The sequence below is a fragment of the Podarcis muralis genome, chromosome 14 (genome assembly GCF_964188315.1).
Source record: "Podarcis muralis chromosome 14, rPodMur119.hap1.1, whole genome shotgun sequence".
Classification (NCBI taxonomy): domain Eukaryota; kingdom Metazoa; phylum Chordata; class Lepidosauria; order Squamata; family Lacertidae; genus Podarcis; species Podarcis muralis.
Window position 1 is genome coordinate 17,772,872 of NC_135668.1, and position 20,610 is coordinate 17,793,481.

Sequence of the window (20,610 nt, forward strand, 5' to 3'; positions counted from 1 at the left end):
CTGCTGCGTGTGGGTGTAGGTAGCACCCCTGTTCATTTACATAAGATGCCCTTACACAGCCTCAATCAAGTTTACTGCCCACAGTTTAAGGTATTACTGTGGTGCCTCGCAAGACGAAATTAATTCGTTCCGCGAGTTTTGTCGTCTTGCGATTCTTTTCGTCTTGCGAAGCACGGGGTCGGAAAAGTTTTGGAAAAGCTTCAAAAATCACCAAAGTCTTCAAAAACCTCAAAAAAGGCTACCACACCGCGTGCTATGAGTTGCTCCTCGAAGTCAAGTCGCAACTGCATTAACGGTGTTAAGAAAAAGGAAACAAACTTGCAAGACGTTTCCGTCTTGCAAAGCAAGCTCATAGGGAAAATCGTCCTGCGAAGCAGCTCAAAAAACAAAAAACCCTTTCATCTTGCGAGTTTTCCGTCTTGCGAGGCATTCGTCTTGCGAGGTACCACTGTACATATGTTAATATTGGATTCCAATATTTGTCTGTACAGGGACTTCCATACCATACAAAGCAAATCTAAACATATTTGAGACTGCTCTTCACCTTACAGCTGACTTCAACAAGTCTGCTAACTCCAGGAGTTGACACTACAGAGTTGGGAAGAAATCACTCTGATTACAATGCAGTTAATAATTTGGCTTTTAATAATTTGCAGTTCATAATTTGTAAAGAAATAAACTGAAACTGTGTCTTTTCACTCATTGTGATGAGCAAGATGGTATAGATAAATAATTCTTGGGTCCCTGGGAAGGAGCAGGAGGGCTACTCACAGAGGGTACCCTCTTTGCAGCTGACCCAGTCAGAGCTCAGACAGTGGAGAAGGAAACCTGGAGGAACTACAAGGTACGTCAGTGAATTCCGTCCCCCTCCCTATAACTGTGGAATTGGGGGAGAAGAAGTACACCAGCCCTGGCTCTGCTATACTTAGAAGCCTTCTCTTCTCACTGGCCTCAACTGGAACAAAACTAAATGGAGGTGATGACCCTCCCAAAAACTTCCACCCTGCCAGGACAAGGACTTTGGGTTTGGTGGTTCCTCCAATCTGGGTTCCTCCACCATTGCCCTGTCCCATTTAGAGAGTCTTCAGTTGAAGTAAGGCTCTACGCTGAACAGAGTCTCTTTCTGTAGGTTGTTACTTTCATATACGTAGACCATCATTTTGGCTGGAGGAAGCTTCCACAGATGCTCACCATCTTCTCTCGGCTATATTATGAGGCAGGTTCGACTTTCATTTCGCTGGAGAGAGGGCGGGCAAGGAGGAGGGAAAGAGATGAACATTTGCTTGATAAGATGTGCCATGAGATTAGACCTAAAAACAGCAGTTCTGCTGTGCATTCAGGCCCAGAAAACTCTTTTGAGAATGGTAAGCGCTTCTCTCGCTAAGCTAGGTCAATGTTACAGCTAGGCTGGAGCCAAAGCAACAACCCTGGTTCTTCAGTTATCTGTAAACGTTTACAAGATTGCCATCCCAAAAAACAGCATCTATGTGGCATGTCAGGAGAAACAAGTGCACTGTGCAGCTAACCACTACTGTGCTTTGCATCAACTGACTATTTTAAAAAGCAGCAGCAACAGCTCAACTCAGCCGGATACGAATACAAGTATTTGGCATTTCTCAGTTTTGGAGTTCACGTAGGAGACCTGCCTGAATATGACGCTCCATTCCTTCTTCCCCAGCAGCCACCTCCATTTCTCCACCACCTTCTCCTCTATCTACGTAAGTGAGCTTTCCTTCTGCCATTTGCTGCAAGGTAATTTGTTTACAGAATTCATTAGGCGCAGAATAACTATCATTCTCTGGACACAAGAATAAAACACCAGCAAGCATCTCTATGAAGACCACATTAAAGAATTATAGAAAAGGAAGCGGAAAACTAAACAAGCTTTGGAAAATAACCATAAAACAAATTAATATTCTGTTTCTGCCACTTTTCAAAAGAACAAAAAATACTAAACGCTGTGCACTGCTGTTTCGTGCTTCTACTACATAAATTTTCAATGCAAATTTTAATTTTGTCAAGTGTACACTTTTTGCAATCTGCTCTGGGACCATTTGGTGAAGGGCTATGTACAAATAAACACACAGATTGTAAAAGAGAGAACGAAAAGGAGTTTGCTTGATGCAGAAGGTAGAAGCCCTTCTTCATCAAACATGGCAAATCATGCAAAACCAGAGATATATTTAAGCAGTTAAATAGCCATAGGCAACAAGGAATTGCAGGCAGACGAGTGCATGGGATTCTAGGCTGGTGTTTCATTCTTCCTCTGCACCCAGGACAGAAATGCAGGATGGTGCCGCTGGAGGAACCGAGTTGGGTATTTCCTCTGCCAGACAACAGTAGATTGGAGGGGAGGGAGGACCCAGGCTACTAACTTGTGGGCTTATTTACAAGGCTGATATACAACTCAAGAACAATATCAAATTGTAGCAAGGATATGTTAGTATGGTACTTACGTTTCCAGCAGAGTCAAAAAGTACAATCCTAAAGCTGTCTCCACCTCTCATTGACTTGGGGGACTTCCAGACAAGCATTCCAGGAGCTGGGCTTGAACTTTCTGTCACACCCCAGATCTTCAAAGAAAAAAAGATGATCTTCATATTTGAATGGTTAAAGAGCACCTTTGCACAGGGAATTGTCCAATGCTTCCCCACCCACCAGTCAGATTCATTGCAACATCAACCCTGGGATGAGATTCGTGTAAGTTCTCTACAAACTGGGCTGTGCAAGTGATATCACTGGAAGCATCAGCCTGTAACAAAAGGCAATTGTGGGGAGAAATCTGTGGCATCAAATGCCAGGCAGATATAATAGCATTCTGACAATATTGATTACAGCAACATGACTGGATCAGCAACTATGTTCAAACTTCTCTTTTTTTTTTGGTAAATTTTACTAATTTTCAATTAAATCTATCCAATACATTCTAACATTACCAAATTACAATTCAAAAATAAACCAATTGATAAGCCAGTTATACTTTTTAGGTGGCCTTTCGCATGCTAGATTTCATGGTAAGATAAATTCATTTAATTTTGCTTCCAAAATCTTAAAGGTAAAGGTACCCCTGCCCGTACGGGCCAGTCTTGCCAGACTCTAGGGTTGTGCGCTCATCTCACTCTATAGGCCGGGAGCCAGCGCTGTCCGCAGACACTTCTGGGTCACGTGGCCAGCGTGACAAGCTGCATCTGGCGAGCCAGCGCAGCACACGGAAACGCCGTTTACCTTCCCACTAGTAAGCGGTCCCTATTTATCTACTTTGGGACACGGGTGGCGCTGTGGGTAAAAGCCTCAGCGCCTAGGGCTTGCCGATCGAAAGGTTGGCGGTTCGAATCCCCGCGGCGGGGTGCGCTCCCATTGTTCGGTCCCAGCGCCTGCCAACCTAGCAGTTCGAAAGCACTCCCGGGTGCAAGTAGATAAATAGGGACCGCTTACTAGCGGGAAGGTAAACGGTGTTTCCGTGTGCGGCTCTGGCTCACCAGAGCAGCGATGTCACGCTGGCCACGTGACCCGGAAGTGTCTGCGGACAGCGCTGGCCCCCGGCCTATAGAGTGAGATGGGCGCACAACCCTAGAGTCTGTCAAGACTGGCCCGTACGGGCAGGGGTACCTTTACCTTTATTTATCTACTTGCACACCTTATTTATCTACTTACCTTTATTTATCTACTTGCTTTCAAACTGCTAGGTTGGCAGGCGCTGGGACCGAGCAACGGCCGCGGGGATTCGAACCGCCGACCATGCGATCGGCAAATCCTAGGCGCTAAGGTTTTACCCACAGCGCCACCCGCGTCCCTGCCAAAATCTTATTTAATCCAATTACATTTCAATCTTAATCATAATCCCTTATACAACAGCTACAATGTTTTTAACTTCCATTCGTATTAGCACATTGAATAATTTGTATTTCTGCAAGAAAAGTTCAATATCCTTTTTAGTTCCTGTGTGTGATATTTATTTTGTATTTATAGTTATTTATTTTAGCAACTATGTTCAAACTTAACCATGCATTGATATGGAACCAAACCACAGATCCACTCTAGTATAGTATAGACATAGTCTTAATTTGTAGTTATTTAAGAAAATGTGTATTTTACTTGTTATTTTAGCTATGTTGATGAAGTGGAATGGGGAAGACTGTTACAACAGGAGTTCAATTTTACCTTTGTGGAAGCAAGTGTAACCACCATCATTGTTCCCCCAAAGGGAAAGGATAGTACTTGAAACTTATATACATCTGGTCCCAATGAACTCACTGTTGGAATTATGTTGAAGATATGGATAGGTATCTCCAACTGGAGCCACTATTTGCATGCACCAGAACTGGATCAGGACCACAGAAATTAAAACAACTGGGTTTTGTGGTTTTCAATATCCATCTCTAATGGATCAGCAGGCATTGAATGAATATATAACCAAACTATCAACACAAACATTTAATGCCTATAATTCCAGGTGGACCCCCCCCCCCCCCCGGAATTTGGTTCTGGAAGGTGTATTGCCTCCCAAAACTTAAGGCTGGCAGAAGGAATTTAAAACAGTTTTTCCGAGCCTGCTTCCCACCATATTACTTAGAAAAGCTTCACCTGTTGTCCCTTTTCGGCCATCTTTCAACTGCCTCCAGTCCCAGAACTTCTCCATGAGACCACCTCCCTTGCTTCTTTCAAATCTCTCCCTCTTTATAAGCCCCATAGGCCAAAGATCTGCCAGACCTCTTCTTCAGGAAAATGCCATGTACATAATGCCATGTACATAAATGGCACAGTACAATATTGTTTTAAGCAAGTCCAAAACACTGTAGAGTATAAAGGTAAAGGTAAAGGTACCCCTGACCATTAGGTCCAGTCATGACCGACTCTGGGGTTGCGGCGCTCATCTCGCTCTATGGGCTGAGGGAGCCGGCATTTGTCCGCAGACAGCTTCCGGGTCATGTGGCCAGCATGACTAAGCCGCTTCTGGTGAACCAGAGCAGCGCACAGAAACGCCGTTTACCTTCCCGCCGGAGCGGTTCCTATTTACCTACTTGCACTGGTGTGCTTTCGAACTGCTAGGTTGGCAGGAGCAGGGACCGAGCAACGGGAGCTCACCCCGTCGCGGGGATTCGAACCGCCGACCTTCTGATCAGCAAGTCCTAGGCTCTGTGGTTTAACCCACAGCGCCACCCGCGTCCCACTGTAGAGTATACAAGCCGGTATTTTATCCCTCTAGGTTACTTAGCCAGTTTCAGGGCCTTTATTAGGTGGTGTGTTTGATATTCTTACAAGGGTAAGCAAAGTAAAACACTGACATTTTAAAGTTTAGAGGGGAAGAAGAGAAGATTATCACTCACTGTAAGTACTTGACCAGCCCCAAGGGTACATCGAGCAGGAAACTCGTACATTATTTCAGACTGGTTTCCATGCTGCCTTCTTGTGGTCCACCCACTTAGTGACTGCTCCTACAAGGAAAGCAGTGCTTAACAGTTTTAGACTGCTAGTTTTGAGTAACTTTTTGCCTTTTAAGAGCCTCCAGTCTCATTATTTTCTGGGAGGAGTTCAAGCGTATACTGGGATACTGAGGTTTGTGCAATTAAAGCGGATTAAAGTGTCCTGAGGAAGCTTATCTATCGTCACCTCCCTTTTCTTCTCAGGAACCTGGGAAACTGCAAAGAAATGTTAGGAATAGGCTGTTTGTAGGAGGGGACCATCAAGTACCGTATTTTTCGCTCTATAACACGCTCCCAACCATAACACGCACATAGTTTTTAGAGGAGGAAAACAAGAAAAAAAATATTCTAAACAAAACAGTGGATGTATGATTTTTGTGGTTCATGCTGTGGCCACAGACATGTGATCTAACGATGAGTTTGGGGTAGCCCAATGCAAAAATCCTGAGGATCCATGTGGATCCGTGCTTTGTAACCACGTGAATGAAGGAACTGTCAGTAATGTATGGTATCTCCAATACAGTGATGAAGGAAGAGGGGGGGAGCTCGCACTTGTCCTAGGCAAAGCAGCCAACTCCTATAGGCCTAGGTGCCTTCACCCCCTCCATTAAATATTTGAGGGAGTCATCCTCCCCCCATGCTGATGGGCATTGCCATTCATATAAGGTACCAGTGTGCATGCACTTTGTCTTGAGATCATTGCAGTCTGTGAGATGGGGCTTACCTGTACCTGCCCCCCCCCAATATTTTATTGAAATTGGAAGCGGGAGGGAGGGAGGGAGGGAAGAGAGATGGAGAGCTCACATTTGTCCTAGGCAAAGCAGCTAACTCCTATGGGCCTAGGTGCCTTCACCCCCCCATTAAATATTTGAGGGAGTCATCCCCCATCCCCCATTGTGGTATGTGAGTGGGGCTTACCTGGCTGTCTCCCCAATATTTTTTGAAGCTGGAAGAGGGAGGGAGGGAAGGAAGAGAGAGGGGGAACTCACATTTGTGCAGCTGCCTTGCCTCGAACTGAAGCAAAAAGAGGAGGAGATGCAGGGACACGAGCCTTGTAAGCTGCTTTGTTTAAATTTACCGGTGAGGTGCTGGGGGAGGGACGGAAGGGGATGCCCTCTTTGTCCCTCCTTCCAGCTCATTGTAAAGAAAGCAGAGTAAGAGCCACTTACATGTGTGTAAGGGAGAGCCATAGAGCAGGCAGACACTGAGAAAAAGAGGCTGTCTCCCTTCTCCCACCTTGGCTTTTACAGCTGCAGGCAGCTCTTGCCGGCTTCCAAGCTGCCTCCCTTCTCCCACCTCGCTAAAAAGCCATAGAGCAGGCAGACAGGAGGGAGAGAGGCTGTCTCCCTTCTCCCACCTTGGCTTTTACAGCTGCAGGCAGCTCTTGCTGGCTTCCAAGCTGCCTCCCTTCTCCCACCTCGCTAAAAAGCCATAGAGCAGGCAGACAGGAGGGAGAGAGGCTGTCTCCCGACACTCAGCTGTTGCTCAGCTGTTGCCGGCTTCTCAGGGAGCCAAGCGGAGGAAAAGAGGCTGCCGAACAGCCAGCAAGAGCGGCTCCTCCTGCCTGCATTCGCTCCATAACACGCACACACATTTCCCTTTACTTTTTAAGGGGGAAAAACTGCGTGTTATGGTGCGAAAAGTACGGTATGTTTAATCATAGGCCTAGGACCCTCATACCTACAGGACCGCCTCTCCTGGTATGCCCCACCCTAGCAACACCCTAGAGGTCCCGGGCCCTAAGGAAGTTAGATTAGCCTCAACCAGAGACAGGGCCTTCTCAACACTGGCTCCGGCTTGGTGGAATGCTCTGTCCATGAGACCAGGGATCTGATTTCTTCCTGCAGGGCCTGTAAGACAGAGTTGTTCCACCTGGCCTTTGGCTTAGGATCAGTTTGATTCCTAACCCCCCTTTCATTTTCCTTTCTCCTCCTATGAAGAGACTGTATCCTAATGTTTTAATGTTGCATCTTAATCTTTTGAATTGTATTTTAATCAACTTGTTTTTATTATTGGTTGTTAGCCGCCCTTTATTATTATTATTATTATTATTATTATTATTATTATTATTTCCTGGGCAACTTCTATTCCACCCACCCCAGGGGGATTCCAGATCCATGTTCACATCAAGCACAGTGGTACCTCGGGTTAAGTACTTAATTCGTTCCAGAGGTCCGTTCTTAACCTGAAACTGTTCTTAACCTGAGGTACCACTTTAGCTAATGGGGCCTTCTGCTGCCGCCACGCTGCCAGAGCACTATTTCTGTTCTCATCCTGAAGCAAAGTTCTTAACCCGAGGTACTATTTCTGGGTTAGCGGAGTCTGTAACCTGAAGCGTCTGTAACCTGAAGCGTCTGTAACCCGAGGTACCACTGTACTAGTCTAAAACTAGGTGAAGGGTGGGGCGGGGGAGAGAAAATAAAAGCGGCAAGGAAGTTACAGGTGGGAAATTTAGAGGCAGATCAGTGTGGGGAGGGTTAAGCAGGGGGTCAAACCCAGAGCTGCTTTGTAGAGAAATGGCACCCAGTTTTTGGGGAACACAAATTTGCCAGCAACACTAGCCATGTATTCGCCCCAAGGAGTTAAATCATGTAAAAAATACCTGATCAGAATTGTTTCTGATTTTGACAAATTGTCCTTCTTTGTCAATATGTTCTATGGAAATACTTCCTGAAGATGATGCATGCTGGACCGTTTTGAAGCAAACGCTGTGGACTTGGCTTTCTGAAAGTGCCCGCTTCCTCCTTCTCCTTCGCGGGAGGACGGGGCTGCCCAGACTAGTGGTTGCCAGTGTTCCAACACTTTCCGAGCCGGGCCTGTTTTTTAACCTAAAAAACAAAGTCACCTTTCAAATTAGGCAGCCGCTGGTGGCAGAACACCCTATCTCCATCTCTTTGCTCTTGACATTGGGCCATTTCCGTGGTGTCTAGTGATGTATGGATGTGAGAGGGGGACCATAAAGAAGGCTGATCGTCGAAGAATTGATGCTTTTGAATTACGGTGCTGGAGGAGACTCTTGAGAGTCCCATGGACTGCAAGAAGATCAAACGCATCCATTCTGAAGGAAATCAGCCCTGAGTGCTCACTGGAAAGACAGATCCTGAAGCTGAGGGTCCAATACTTTGGCCACCTCATGAGAAGAGAAGACTCCCTGGAAAAGACCCTGATGTTGCGAAAGATTAAGGGCACAAGGAGAAGGGGACGACAGAGGACGAGATGGCTGGACAGTGTTCTCGAAGCTACCAGCATGAGTTTGAACAAACTGCAGGAGGCAGTGGAAGACAGGAGTGCCTGGCGTGCTCTGGTCCATGGGGTCATGAAGAGTCAGACATGACTAAACAACACCACCACCATGCGTCATGAAGTCAAATCTGTGTCATCCAAGAGATAACGGGGAGGTCGCTAAGGATGAAGCTTACACATAACCTTTGGCACAAGGCTGCCCTCCCCGCAAAGTGGAACCCCCCCCCCCGTAAGGTTAGCCACACTCCCCTGTGCTGTGAGATCATCACATGGTGCATTTTCTCCAGTCTCACATAACAGGCGGCTGCAGGATCGGAAGGGCAAGGGAGGAGGACACCAATACAGATGACTTGTTGAGTTGCTTTTGTCTCTTGCCCTTCTGCCAGGGAGCTCTGAGTGGCATTTTCACAGCCCAACGTTCCTGCAAGGCAGCCCAGCCAGAAAATCATTTACTTTGCTAGGAAGCAGAGGCAAAGCTCTGCAAGGTGGTTAACAATCAAATCCATTATTTGCATCTTCGCTCAAGGGAACGCCTTGTTTTAAAGCCCCCGACAAAGCATGAAGGTCAAGAAAGGTCTTTCTGGTCTAACTTGGCCCCTGAACCAAACTCCCCACAGTGGCGATCGAGGTGCCTGTAGGGAGCTTGCAAGTGGGAACTGATCACAATAGCCCTTTTGCGCTGTTGTTCCCCAGCAACTGGTATTCAGAGGGACAGGGCCTCCGATACTGGAGATAATATATATCATATTTTTCACTCTTTAAGACACACTTTCCCCCTCCGCAAGCTGATTGGGCTACAGGCGAATCCCAGAATTAGCCAATCACGTGGGGCCCATTGTGTAAATAATGTATATAAAGCAGACATTCTGAGGGAACTTCCATTCCTCCTCACCACTATGAGCTGAATAAAGAGCATGAAATCCACTCTCGACTCCGAGTATACAGTGGTACCTCAGGTTAAGTACTTAATTCGTTCCAGAGGTCCGTTCTTAACCTGAAACGGTTCTTAACCTGAAGCACCACTTTAGCTAATGGGGCCTCCTGATGCCGCCGCGCCGCCAGAGCACGATTTCCATTCTCCTCCTGAAGCAAAGTTCTTAACCTGAAGCACTATTTCTAGGTTAGCGGAGTCTGTAACCTGAAGCGTATGTAACCTGAGGTACCACTGTATTTCAATGCACCACTGTTGCTTTCAACCATATGAGTTGACATGGGCAAAGGGCTTTTTTAACCCCCTCCTCCCCAAGGTGAAGACCAGCTCCCTCTTGAATAGCCCCTCCACTTACTATGGACATCAGCTGCTCATTCCAGCTTGCTTGTGTTTTGGGGAGCCGGCACATTAGAGGGTATTAAAGTGTGGCTGAAATGTACAGTAAAAGGTGCAGAAAAGCTCCTCTTGCTGTTCACACTGGGCAGGAGGGAGTTAAAGAGCCCTTTGCCCATGAGAGCCAATACTGGTAAGAAGTTCAGCTCCTGTTCTATTAAAAAAGAAAAGCAAGCCTCCTTTCAAGAACAGAATTCTGCCACCAAGCTCACCGTTGTTCCTCTCCTTCTAGCATTGCCCGATATGCACCAATCTCCAGATCCAGACCCATCTTCATTTCCAACAGTTTCCCATGCTCCTCCAGCTGTGCCTGCATACGCTGATGCATTCTGTCCATCTCCCTGTCCTTCTCAGCTAGGCATCTCATCGAATAGCCTTGTTTGTCGAGAATGGTGTTCTCCAACGTGTTTATTCTGGCCTCCAAATCCCCATTCCTGGCTTCTAACGTAGCAACCTTAGATTTCACAGAAAGGTTTTGCTGTTAGGCACAGCGGAACACAGCCATACTAGCAGAGACCTCTATTTCCCAAAGACCTTTTAAGAGCCTCTTCCCTCTCCAGGTAGGCGTCATTTTACCTGGTTTCCAGCCCCTGTTTTACCTGTGACATCAGAGAATCAACTCTCAGTTTTGATTCTCTGAGCTCCTCCTCAGCAGCTTTGGTGATATCACTACTCCTTGCCGCAGAACGCTGAATGTTTTCCATCTGTGAAGATAGTATTGGGTTAAAAAAGAAAAGAAAAAGCTAACCAGGACTGCACATTTTAATTTGAACGTGTTTCTGTGCGCACACACATGAATAACAGTTCAATTTAACACAGGTTTGCCACCCTATGCTCCTTTGGGAGGAATAATGGGACCTACTATATTTATTGGGATGCAGGTGGTGCTGCGAGTTTAACCACAGAGCCTAGGACTTGCCGATGAGAAGGTCAGCGGTTCGAATCCCTGCGACGGGGTGAGCTCCTGTTGCTCGGTCCCTGCTCCTGCCAACCTAGCAGTTCGAAAGCACCTCAAAGTGCAAGTAGATAAATAGGCGGGAAGATAAACGGCATTTCTGTGCGCTGCTCTGGTTTGCCAGAAGCAGCTTAGTCATGCTGGCCACATGACCCGAAAGCTGTATGCCGGCTCCCTCGGCCATTACAGCGAGATGAGTGCCGCAACCCCAGAGTCGGTCACGACTGGACCTAATGGTTAGAGATCCCTTTACCTTTACTATATTTATTATATCATATTGTATTATATTAATTATTATTATTATTATTATTATTATTATTATTAGACAATTCTAGGCCTTATTCCTTCCAATTCATATGACTTTTATTATTATTTATTAAATATGCATACTGCCCTATTCCTGCAGGTCTCAGGGCAGTTACAACATAAAAACACAACATAAAAACACAAAATACGTAATAAAAACAAAAACAACTCAATAACGCCCCCCCTCCCCCAACACATTTTAGGTAGCACGTTCTACAATATTGTTCCAGGTGTTCACCTTAAGGTGAAGGTTAGGCAATACGTAAATTAGTATTAAAAATAAATGCATCGGCTGCAACTGGTGTGTGCAGGAGAATTATCCAAGGGGGTCAAAAGGAGGACACAACAGAAAGGTAACAGGGTTTCATCAAAATTAGGTTAAAGGTGTGTGAAAGAAAGTAATAGAAGTAGAAAGAAATTGCAATTGAGAAGATTGGAAGTCTAACACAAAGGGTGAGGGGTGGTGGATGGTGATGGGAATTATCTGTGGGATTGAGTGTAGGTATGTTGTAGGTGAGAGCTGGACCATAAAGAAGGCTGATCGCCGAAGAATTGATGCTTTTGAATTATGGTGCTGGAGGAGACTCTTGAGAGTCCCATGGACTGCAAGAAGATCAAACGCATCCATTCTTAAGGAAATCAGACCTGAGTGCTCACTGGAAGGACAGATCGTGAAGTTGAGGCTCCAATACTTTGGCCACCTCATGAGAAGAGAAGACTCCCTGGAAAAGACCCTGATGTTGGGAAAGATGGAGGGCACAAGGAGAAGGGGACGACAGAGGATGAGATGGTTGGATAGTGTTCTCGAAGCTACAAACATGAGCCTGACCAAACTGCAGGAGGCAGTGGAAGACAGGAGTGCCTGGCGTGCTCTGGTCCATGGGGTCACGAAGAGTCGGACACGACTAAACGACTAAACAACAACAACAACAATGTTGTAGGTATGTTGTATGTATGTAGGTATGTTGTATGAAATGTATGTTTGTATGTTTGTATGTGTATTAATGTTGAATTATTTTAACAATAAAAAATTTAAAAAAAATTAAAAAATACAGCATCCCCTTAGAAACAGGATGGGGAAAGGTATCTTAGCATATACCGTATTTTTTGCTCTATAAGACTCACTTTTTCCCTCCTAAAAAGTAAGGGGAAATGTGTGTGCATCTTATGAATTGAATGCAGGCTGCGCAGCTATCCCAGAAGCCAGAACAGCAAGAGGGATCGCTGCTTTCGCTGCGCAGCGATCCCTCTTGCTGTTCTTGCTTCTGGGATTCAGAATATTTTTGTTGTTGTTTTCGTCCTCCAAGAACTAGGTGTGTCTTATGGTCTGGTGAGTCTTATAGAGTGAAAAATACGGTCATTAACAAAGCAAGCTAGGCACATCCAGTCAGAATTAAGTCCCATTGAATCCACTGAGAGGAGCCAACATGCCTTTGTCCCATCAGCTCTTAGAAGACCAAGGATTTTCCTTTGCTTTCCCCCTTCCACTATTTGGAAGACATCCTGTTAGCATAGGGTAGCAAGTGAAAACCCAGCCTCTAATTGTGCCACTCCTATTCGGGACCTGCCCATAGGAAGCAAGAAGAGATCAGGTCTCTATTAAGAATGATGGGACAGCAAAACATCCCATTCCAATCAGCAGTATAGACAGAAAAACCACTCACTTTGGCACTGAAGATTTGCTGCACCTGATCTTTATACGCGCAAATCTGTTGTTCGTGTTGCTGTCTGAGCTCTTTGAGAGCATTCAACAGCTTACTCTCCAATTCCTGGTGATGGTGAGACTCTATTTCTTGAATCCTGCTCTCGTAGATCTGCTTCTTGTTCTTTAGCTCCTAGGAAGACAAGGGAAATACAGCCGGGAGGAAGGATTTAAGAGGCTCCACATTAAAAACAACGGTATGTTTCAGCTGAGCAGACAGGCAAATTAGAGTACCAGTACTATACTGCCCTGGAATAAAGAACATGCAACATTTATTTACGGTTAAACTGTGGCCTGAAATTGACCATCCATGGCACATTAAAGGTAAAGGGACCCCTGACCATTAGGTCCAGTCGTGATCGACTCTGGGGTTGTGGCGCTCATCTCGCTTTACTGGCCGAGGGAGCCGGCGTACAGCTTCCGGGTCATGTGGCCAGCATGACTAAGCCGCTTCTGGCAAACCAGAGCAGCGCACGGAAATGCCGTTTACCTTCCCGCCAGAGCGGTACCTATTTATCTACTTGCACTTTGACGTGCTTTCGAACTGCTAGGTTGGCAGGAGCAGGGACCGAGCAACAGGAGCTCACCCCATCGCGGGGATTCAAACTGCCGACCTTCTGATCGGCAAGTCCTAGGCTCTGTGGTTTAACCCACAGCGCCACCCGTGTCCTTCCATGGCACATTAAGAGCAATTAAAAGAGGTGCACAGTAACTTTAGGTGCAATCAACATTGGAGCCCCTATTGTTTGCTCCTTGAATTTTTCTCTACTTCTGCAAATGCAGCTGTCTCCCATGGGGCACAACTGAATGGAATACAACACACTACTTCCATTTGCATGTACAGTGGTGCCTCGCAAGACGAAATTAATTCGTTCCGCGAGTTTTTTCGTCTTGCGATTTTTTTCGTCTTGCGAAGCACGGTTTCGGGAAAGTTTTGGAAAAGTTTCAAAAATCACCAAAGTCTTCAAAAACCTCAAAAAAGGCTACCATACTGTGTGCTATGAGTTGCTCCTCGAAGTCAAGTCGCAACTGTATTAACGGTATTAAGAAAAAGGAAACAAACTTGCAAGACGTTTCCGTCTTGCGAAGCAAGCCCATAGGGAAAATCGTCTTGCGAAGCAACTCAAAAAACCAAAAACCCTTTCGTCTTCCGAGTTTTCCGTCTTGCGAGGCATTCGTCTTGCGAGGTACCACTGTAATGCAAACCATGGCTTAGCAGAACCATGGGCTCCCAGAGACAAGATTGTGCGCACTTTGTTTCTCCTTTGGTCCTGCTAAACTGCTGCCAGCTAAACCCGGGTTTGTGGCTTATTTCTCCAGAGTTACCGATCATTGCTTATTAGAGAGCAACAAACCATGAACCCTGGTTCAGATACAACAGGAAGCCAACACTCTTTGGTTTGTTTATCCCATTCATGCTAGGAGAGGGGCAAAATAGGAATAATAAAACACAGTAACCCAGGGTTACCATCATTTTTGGTCCTCCCCTAATGGAGTCACAAAAATTAAACTATTTCACCAAGTTATTGACCTTAATTTTAGTGTTTAAAATTAAACAGCAGCTGGAATTAAGGAAGTCTAAGACTGCAGAAGTACGTACGTCTTCATGGATGTTCTTTAGAAATGTCACTTGTTTCTTCAGGGTTTCCATTTGGTTTTCTATAGCTGTTCTATTCAACATCTCATTTTGAAGACGGCTTTTGGAATCATTCACCATTACCTTGAGCTAGGAAAGGAGAAAATTAGCAAATGCTTTGTGCTACCCTTAAATACTTCCAAGACTCCTGTTCAGCTACAGTGTTTAATAAGCCCAAAAGTAGCAGAACCTTGGGAAGCCAACATGTTTTAACAGAACTCGAAACTGATCTTCTCATACTCCCTTCCCTTTTCCTCACGTTCATTTAGATTACAAGCCTGCAAGTGGGGTTACGTTACTCTTATTAACTGCAGGTTTTATATTGTGCAATGTTATTGTTCTTAGGCATATAACATACTATTGTTCACCAAGCAAACATACCACTAGTTAAAAAGTCAAACAATGGAACACAAGATAGACTGGTGTGGACACAGAGAGCAACATAGGTTAATGGATCAGTTGTGCATCTGCGTACATCTGCCTTTCTTTTTTGGATTTCTGATAGTGCAGACTTTGTGTAAGGCCCAGTGCTATTTTTCTAGAAAAAGAGGTGCCGGAATTCACCATGAACACCTCCCTTGTTCTCTTATAATGGCAATGGTGCCCACCTGAGAGGTGCCGAAACTTATTTTTGGCAAGTTCCGGCTGGGAAAAAAGCACTGGTTAGGCCATAGCTTTCAGACTATGTCCCAGCGAATGTGAGGCTTTTTAAAAAAACAACAACAAAAAAAACCCTTATACATCATACAAACATGCATTGAATAAAACAAAGAAAATAATACAAAAACAGAAGAAAATACAAAAATAAATTTACAAGGATTTAAACATAATAACATAAACTACCATTGAAAATATAAAACATTATATTCTCCTTTAAAAAAGAAAAAGAATGAAAAATAATACCCCCCAAAAGAAGAAGAAAGAAAGAAAGAAAAAGAAAAAAGTGACTTCCAACTAACTCTATGTGGATCTTTATTCCTCATATCACTGGTTGTCTGTAATGATTAAATTTGTGGAGAAATATTCTAATTACCTCTGAGATTTTTATTCTAAGCTAAACCAAGTATGGATCTGGGAATCAGTTCCCTTCATATAATTTATAAAGGCTTACCACTCTCTCCTTATTTTCTCACGAGAATAATTTCTTATTAAACCTGTAAATTTGGCCAGTTCAAGATATTCTGACAACTTAAGAACCAAATGCGAGGCTTTATTGCAACCCTGCCTTTTGCTACAACAGCTGCAGAGGATCAATATTTATTCCAGTTCTCAATTCACATGGGCTGAGAAAGCAGCCCAAAGCTCTGCCGATTGTCCTGCATGAACCGAGTCTTAGGATGCATTCAGACCATACACTTGCCCCACCACTCAAAAAATCCTGGTTTACCTTTCACCGAGCTACCATTCCCAGCATCCTTAAACTACAGTTCCCAAGGTTCTTTGGGAGCAGGGAGGAACTGTGCTTTAAATGCATGTTCTTTACCCAGCCAGAGTGTACATTTTTAGATGTGCCATTACAGGGCTGTAACTTTGCGTGAAATCATGGTGAGAGCCCCTTCCCATCCAAGTTTGGAAACTGCTATCGGACTCAGTAGCAACTTCACTTCTGGGGGGGGGGAAGCAGCTTCCAGGGGGTAAATTTCATTGGGACCACAATATAAAGGTAAAGGTAAAGGGACCCCTGACCAGGTCCAGTGGTGACCGACTCTGGGGTTGCGGCGCTCATCTCGCTTTATTGGCCGAGGGAGCCGGCGTACAGCTTCCAGGTCATGTGGACAGCATAACTAAGCCGCTTCTGGCAAACCAGAGCTGTGCACGGAAACTCCGTTTACCTTCCCGCTGGAGCGGTACCTATTTATCTACTTGTACTTTGACGTGCTTTCGAACTGCTAAGCTGGCAGGAGCAGGGACCAAGCAACGGGAGCTCACCCCATCGCGGGGATTCGAACCGCCGACCTTCTGATTGGCAAGTCCTAAGCTCTGTGGTTTAAGCCACAGTGCCACCCGCGTCCCAGACCACAATATAGGAGGAGATAAAAACAAAGCTCCTATCAGTTGTGGAGGGGACATCAGGTGAGTGCGACTGCAGTGACCTTAAATATCACAAGGCTCCATAAGCCCCCAGTGACCTTCCAAATTCAGGTAAGCCCTGTTGCCCCTGGAACTTCTCACCTCTCAAAATACACCCAAAAATAACAGAACATTTTACTTGTGACCCGAATATCTCTTAACAACCTTCGTCGTTTCAGCAGGACAGTTTAGATCTTGCAGAACAAACCCTTACAGAGCTGATTTCACGCGCTGACTCTTGAAGATGGTTCTGCAGGCTTTGCTGTCTACTCAAGGATGTCGTCAATTCGGCCTCTTTGCAGTGGAGCTGAGCATCAAGGTCCTTCACACGAGCGACTGCCAGGCTTAAATCATTCTCATTTTTAGAATTCCTGGGAACAAGCAGGTTGCAAGTGTAAACAGGAGGCTTTGCATCTCAACAGGTATGGCTTTTAGCATTTCTGAATCAAATTTGGACATCACAAGCTCTATCGCTAGGAGGGAGAGTGAAAGATGGAGAGCCACCTGATCTAGTCGAGATTCCTGCATTGCAGGGGGTTGGACTAGATGACCCTGGGACCCCTTCCAACTCTACCATTCTATGGGTCTATATGCCCCAGCCTTCGTCCTATAGTAGTTCAGAGCAAGAAAGAGACCACACAATAAAAACACAAATCCATGGGCATAGCAAGGATTTATTTTAGGGGGCGGGCAGGTAGCCACCACCTGACATTATCCTCTATCTGGCTCTGTCTTGCAGATTCGGAATGAGATGTCTCAACAACAGTTCTTTTAAATTACTTTCCTTTGAATCCTAAGTGCTCAGAACAATCTGTCAAAATCTTTTGGATTTTGGGAGTGGCCTCCAAGACCACATAACACCGGTCCTGAAAAACCTACATTGGCTCCCAGTACGTTTCCGAGCACAATTCAAAGTGTTGGTGCTGACCTTTAAAGCCCTAAACGGCCTTGGTCCTGTATACCTGAAGGAGCGTCTCCACCCCCATCGTTCAGCCCGGACACTGAGGTCCAGTGCCAAGGGCCTTCTGGCGGTTCCCTCATTGCGAGAAGTGAGGTAACAGGGAACCAGGCAGAGGGCCTTCTTGGTAGCGGCACCCACCCTGTGGAACACCCTCCCATCAGATGTCAAGGAAATAAACAACTATCTGGCTTTCAGAAGACATCTGAAGGCAGCCCTATTTAGGGATGCTTTTAATGTTTGATGTTTTTAATATTCTATCTGTGGGTTGTTAGGCTGCTAAATGGAAAATAATACAGTGGTACCTCTGGATGCAAATGGGATCTATTCCGGAGCCCCGTTTGCATCCAGAAGCAAACGCAACCCATGTCCGCGCATCTGTGGGTCATGATTCGGCGCTTCTGTGCATGCGCGTGACATCATTTTGAACGTCTGCGCATGCGCAAGTGGCGAAACCCGGAAGTAATGCGCTCTGTTACTTCCGGGTCACTGCGGAGCGCAACCCGGAAATATTCATCCTGAAGCTACTTCAACCCGAGGTATAGTGCAACGGACTTTTGGTGTTGGTGTGTTGTGCGATAAGCACACAGAGTGCAATGAGATTGAGTGTTTGTGGGGTGGGGAGGGAGGCTCAGTTAATTTCATTGTACATAGGTTGTACGCTGACAATAAAGGTATTATTATTATTATTATTATTATTAGCTCCCCAGTGTGGGAAACCCAGCCAGATGGGCGGGGTACGAATAATGAATTATTACTACTATTATTATTACATTATTATTACAATCTCTACTTTTAGTTAAGTATTTTTATTTAATTACTTGATTTAGGAGGGGGGCGACTGCCCCCTCACCGACTCCACCCATGAACCCCTTTAACTTCAGAAAACTTGAAATCTATGGACTAAGAAGAGCCATTGCTTTAAGAAGAGAGCGAGATCCAGGAAGAAGGAAGGCGCGCCCTCTAGGGACACTCACCTGGCGAGCAGCTGCCTGTGCTTTTCGAGGAGGGTCTCCAGCTCCACCTGCAGACCGGCGCGCTGCCGGACTTGCCCGTGGAGCTCCTCGCGCACCGCGGCCAGCTCCCTCTCGTAGGCCCTCCGTAAGACGCCCACCTCGCGGCGCCTGCCCTCCTCGGATGCGGACAGGCGGAGCTGCAGCGCCGTCCTGGTGGCTTCCAGGCCGCGGACGTGCGGTAGGTAGGCGGCTAGGCGGTCATTCAGCTGGCGCAGCTCCTGCTGCAGGATGCTCGGCGGGGCGGGCAGGAGCGGGGAAGAGAAGCTGTCGTCGCCCAGGCCGCTGTCCGGCGAAGCCATCCGAGCTGCAGGGACCACCTCGCCGCGCACTCTTGCAAGCGGGGGCCGAACCACACACACCCCTCTCCTGGCGTTAAGCAGAGGAAAAAGAATTGGGCCAAGGCTATATATGCGCTGCCGCGCTTTGCAGGAAGGGCGTGGTGTAAATATGTTGGGACTCATTCTGCAAAGAAGCAGAAAAGCTGATTTTAACTTTAAGAAGTGTTTCTGTGAGTTCTGGGTGTCCTTTTCTAGGCTGATTAGGTATAGCTGGTGATGACTACAAAAGAAGAAATTGCAGTTTGAATTTGCCTGCAGAAAGAGGACACCCAAAAGCTTCGTGTTTTGTTTTTTGTATAGCTGTAATCAAAGCTTTGTTTGCGTGTTTTGCACCGGTCTCGTGGTTCTGTCGTCTGCCGCCAGAAGAAAAAACCATAGCTATCAACTTTCAGATTTGAAAATAACGGATCAGCAGCCTCTAAAATAAGGAATCAGCAGTTTAGCTGTCAACTGTTAGATATCCCGCAGACAGTCTACGGGATATCTAACAATCCGGGATACCAGCGGGAAGCGGCGCTGAAATAAGGGAATTTCCCGCAAAAAAAAAAAAAAAAAAAAAAAAGGAAGGTTGACAGCTATGCAAAAAAACAACAACCCTCTAACAAAATAAAGGTGCACGATCAACGCCTAAGGCGCTTGCGAAAACAATGCTATATATCGATTATGAACGCTGGTAGCGACGGCAAGGAGAATTGGCTGGTGGTTTCTGCGCTTTGAAGGGGACAGAAAGGCGGGGGCGGGGCTGCCCAGAGCCTGAAAAAGCGAAGATGAAGGGCAGTGAGTGGATCCTCTAGTGTCTAGTTAAGGGCATCCGGGCAACCCTTGCAGGACTTATTCGTTCAACCTCTGTGCCCCGCGTTCGTCCCAAACCACTCCCCCTTCTGTCTTTCCCTCGGCGTTCCAAGAACTCTCGCTGCTTCCCGTTCTGTCCAATCAGCGCGCAGCAAAAGGAAGGCGAGCCCCGGGGAAAGGGGCGTGGTCTTCCTCGGTCTGCTCATTCATAACTTTGCTGGGTAGCGGGAGGGTGGGGTGTGTTCAGAGGTGGGCCTTCTTGGATGCAGCGGGGGCTTATTCTCCGGTCAACAGGGTTAGGATGGCAATCGCCTATATTTTAGGAGATGAGGACTGGGCCGGGTTCAACTGGAGCTGCTCCTTTAAGGACAGTTTTGATCCGCAGCTGCAGTTATCAGAAAACGTCGCTTGCTGATTCATGCATATCTGTAAAAATAGAAGAGACGGGGGGGGGGGCATGCAATGATCTTCTTTTATATTATTATTAAAGATTTTCTTGTTTTACAGAAGTATGTGTAATGTCTCTCGTATTTTTTCCGTGTAGCATTTTTACAAATCAGTTTCATTTGTTGAGACATTGGGGGGGGGGGGGAGAGATGGGGGGGTCAGGTGGCGATGTTTCTATTTTGCTTAATATATGTAGGGTTTGGTGTCAGCGTTGCTCGTGCAGGTTCTCTGCTGTTCATTTGTGTTTCTTTGGTGGTGAGACACGGGGTCAAACAGAAGACACCTTTACCCCGGTATGGCATGCAATGATCTTCTGAGGACAAGGACCCTTCAGCCAGAGAAAGGGAAAGCAACGTCTGAACACAGGGGAAATAGTAAGCTGCCTTGCAGGAAGTGGGGC

At 46.1% G+C, this 20,610-nt stretch overlaps 1 protein-coding gene across 2 annotated transcripts; it reads right to left on the reverse strand.

Annotated features, from left to right (window-relative positions):
* Positions 1 to 627: 627 nt before the first annotated feature.
* On the reverse strand, positions 628 to 19,239 carry LOC114584865 (lamin-B3-like). 2 transcript variants are annotated; one of them, XM_028707017.2, is made up of 10 exons: positions 18,595 to 19,239; positions 16,874 to 17,030; positions 14,554 to 14,679; positions 12,916 to 13,086; positions 10,590 to 10,694; positions 10,203 to 10,444; positions 8,026 to 8,251; positions 5,328 to 5,435; positions 2,457 to 2,573; positions 628 to 1,237 (listed from the first exon to the last, which is right to left on the reverse strand). In XM_028707017.2, exons 1-10 carry the CDS (start codon positions 19,092 to 19,094, stop codon positions 1,205 to 1,207), a joined length of 1,785 nt encoding a protein of 594 aa, XP_028562850.2. In that variant the 5' UTR covers positions 19,095 to 19,239; the 3' UTR covers positions 628 to 1,204. The 2 variants fall into 2 exon arrangements, with proteins under 2 accessions (XP_028562850.2, XP_028562849.2); XM_028707016.2 differs by having other exon boundaries at positions 628 to 1,745.
* Positions 19,240 to 20,610: the final 1,371 nt, after the last annotated feature.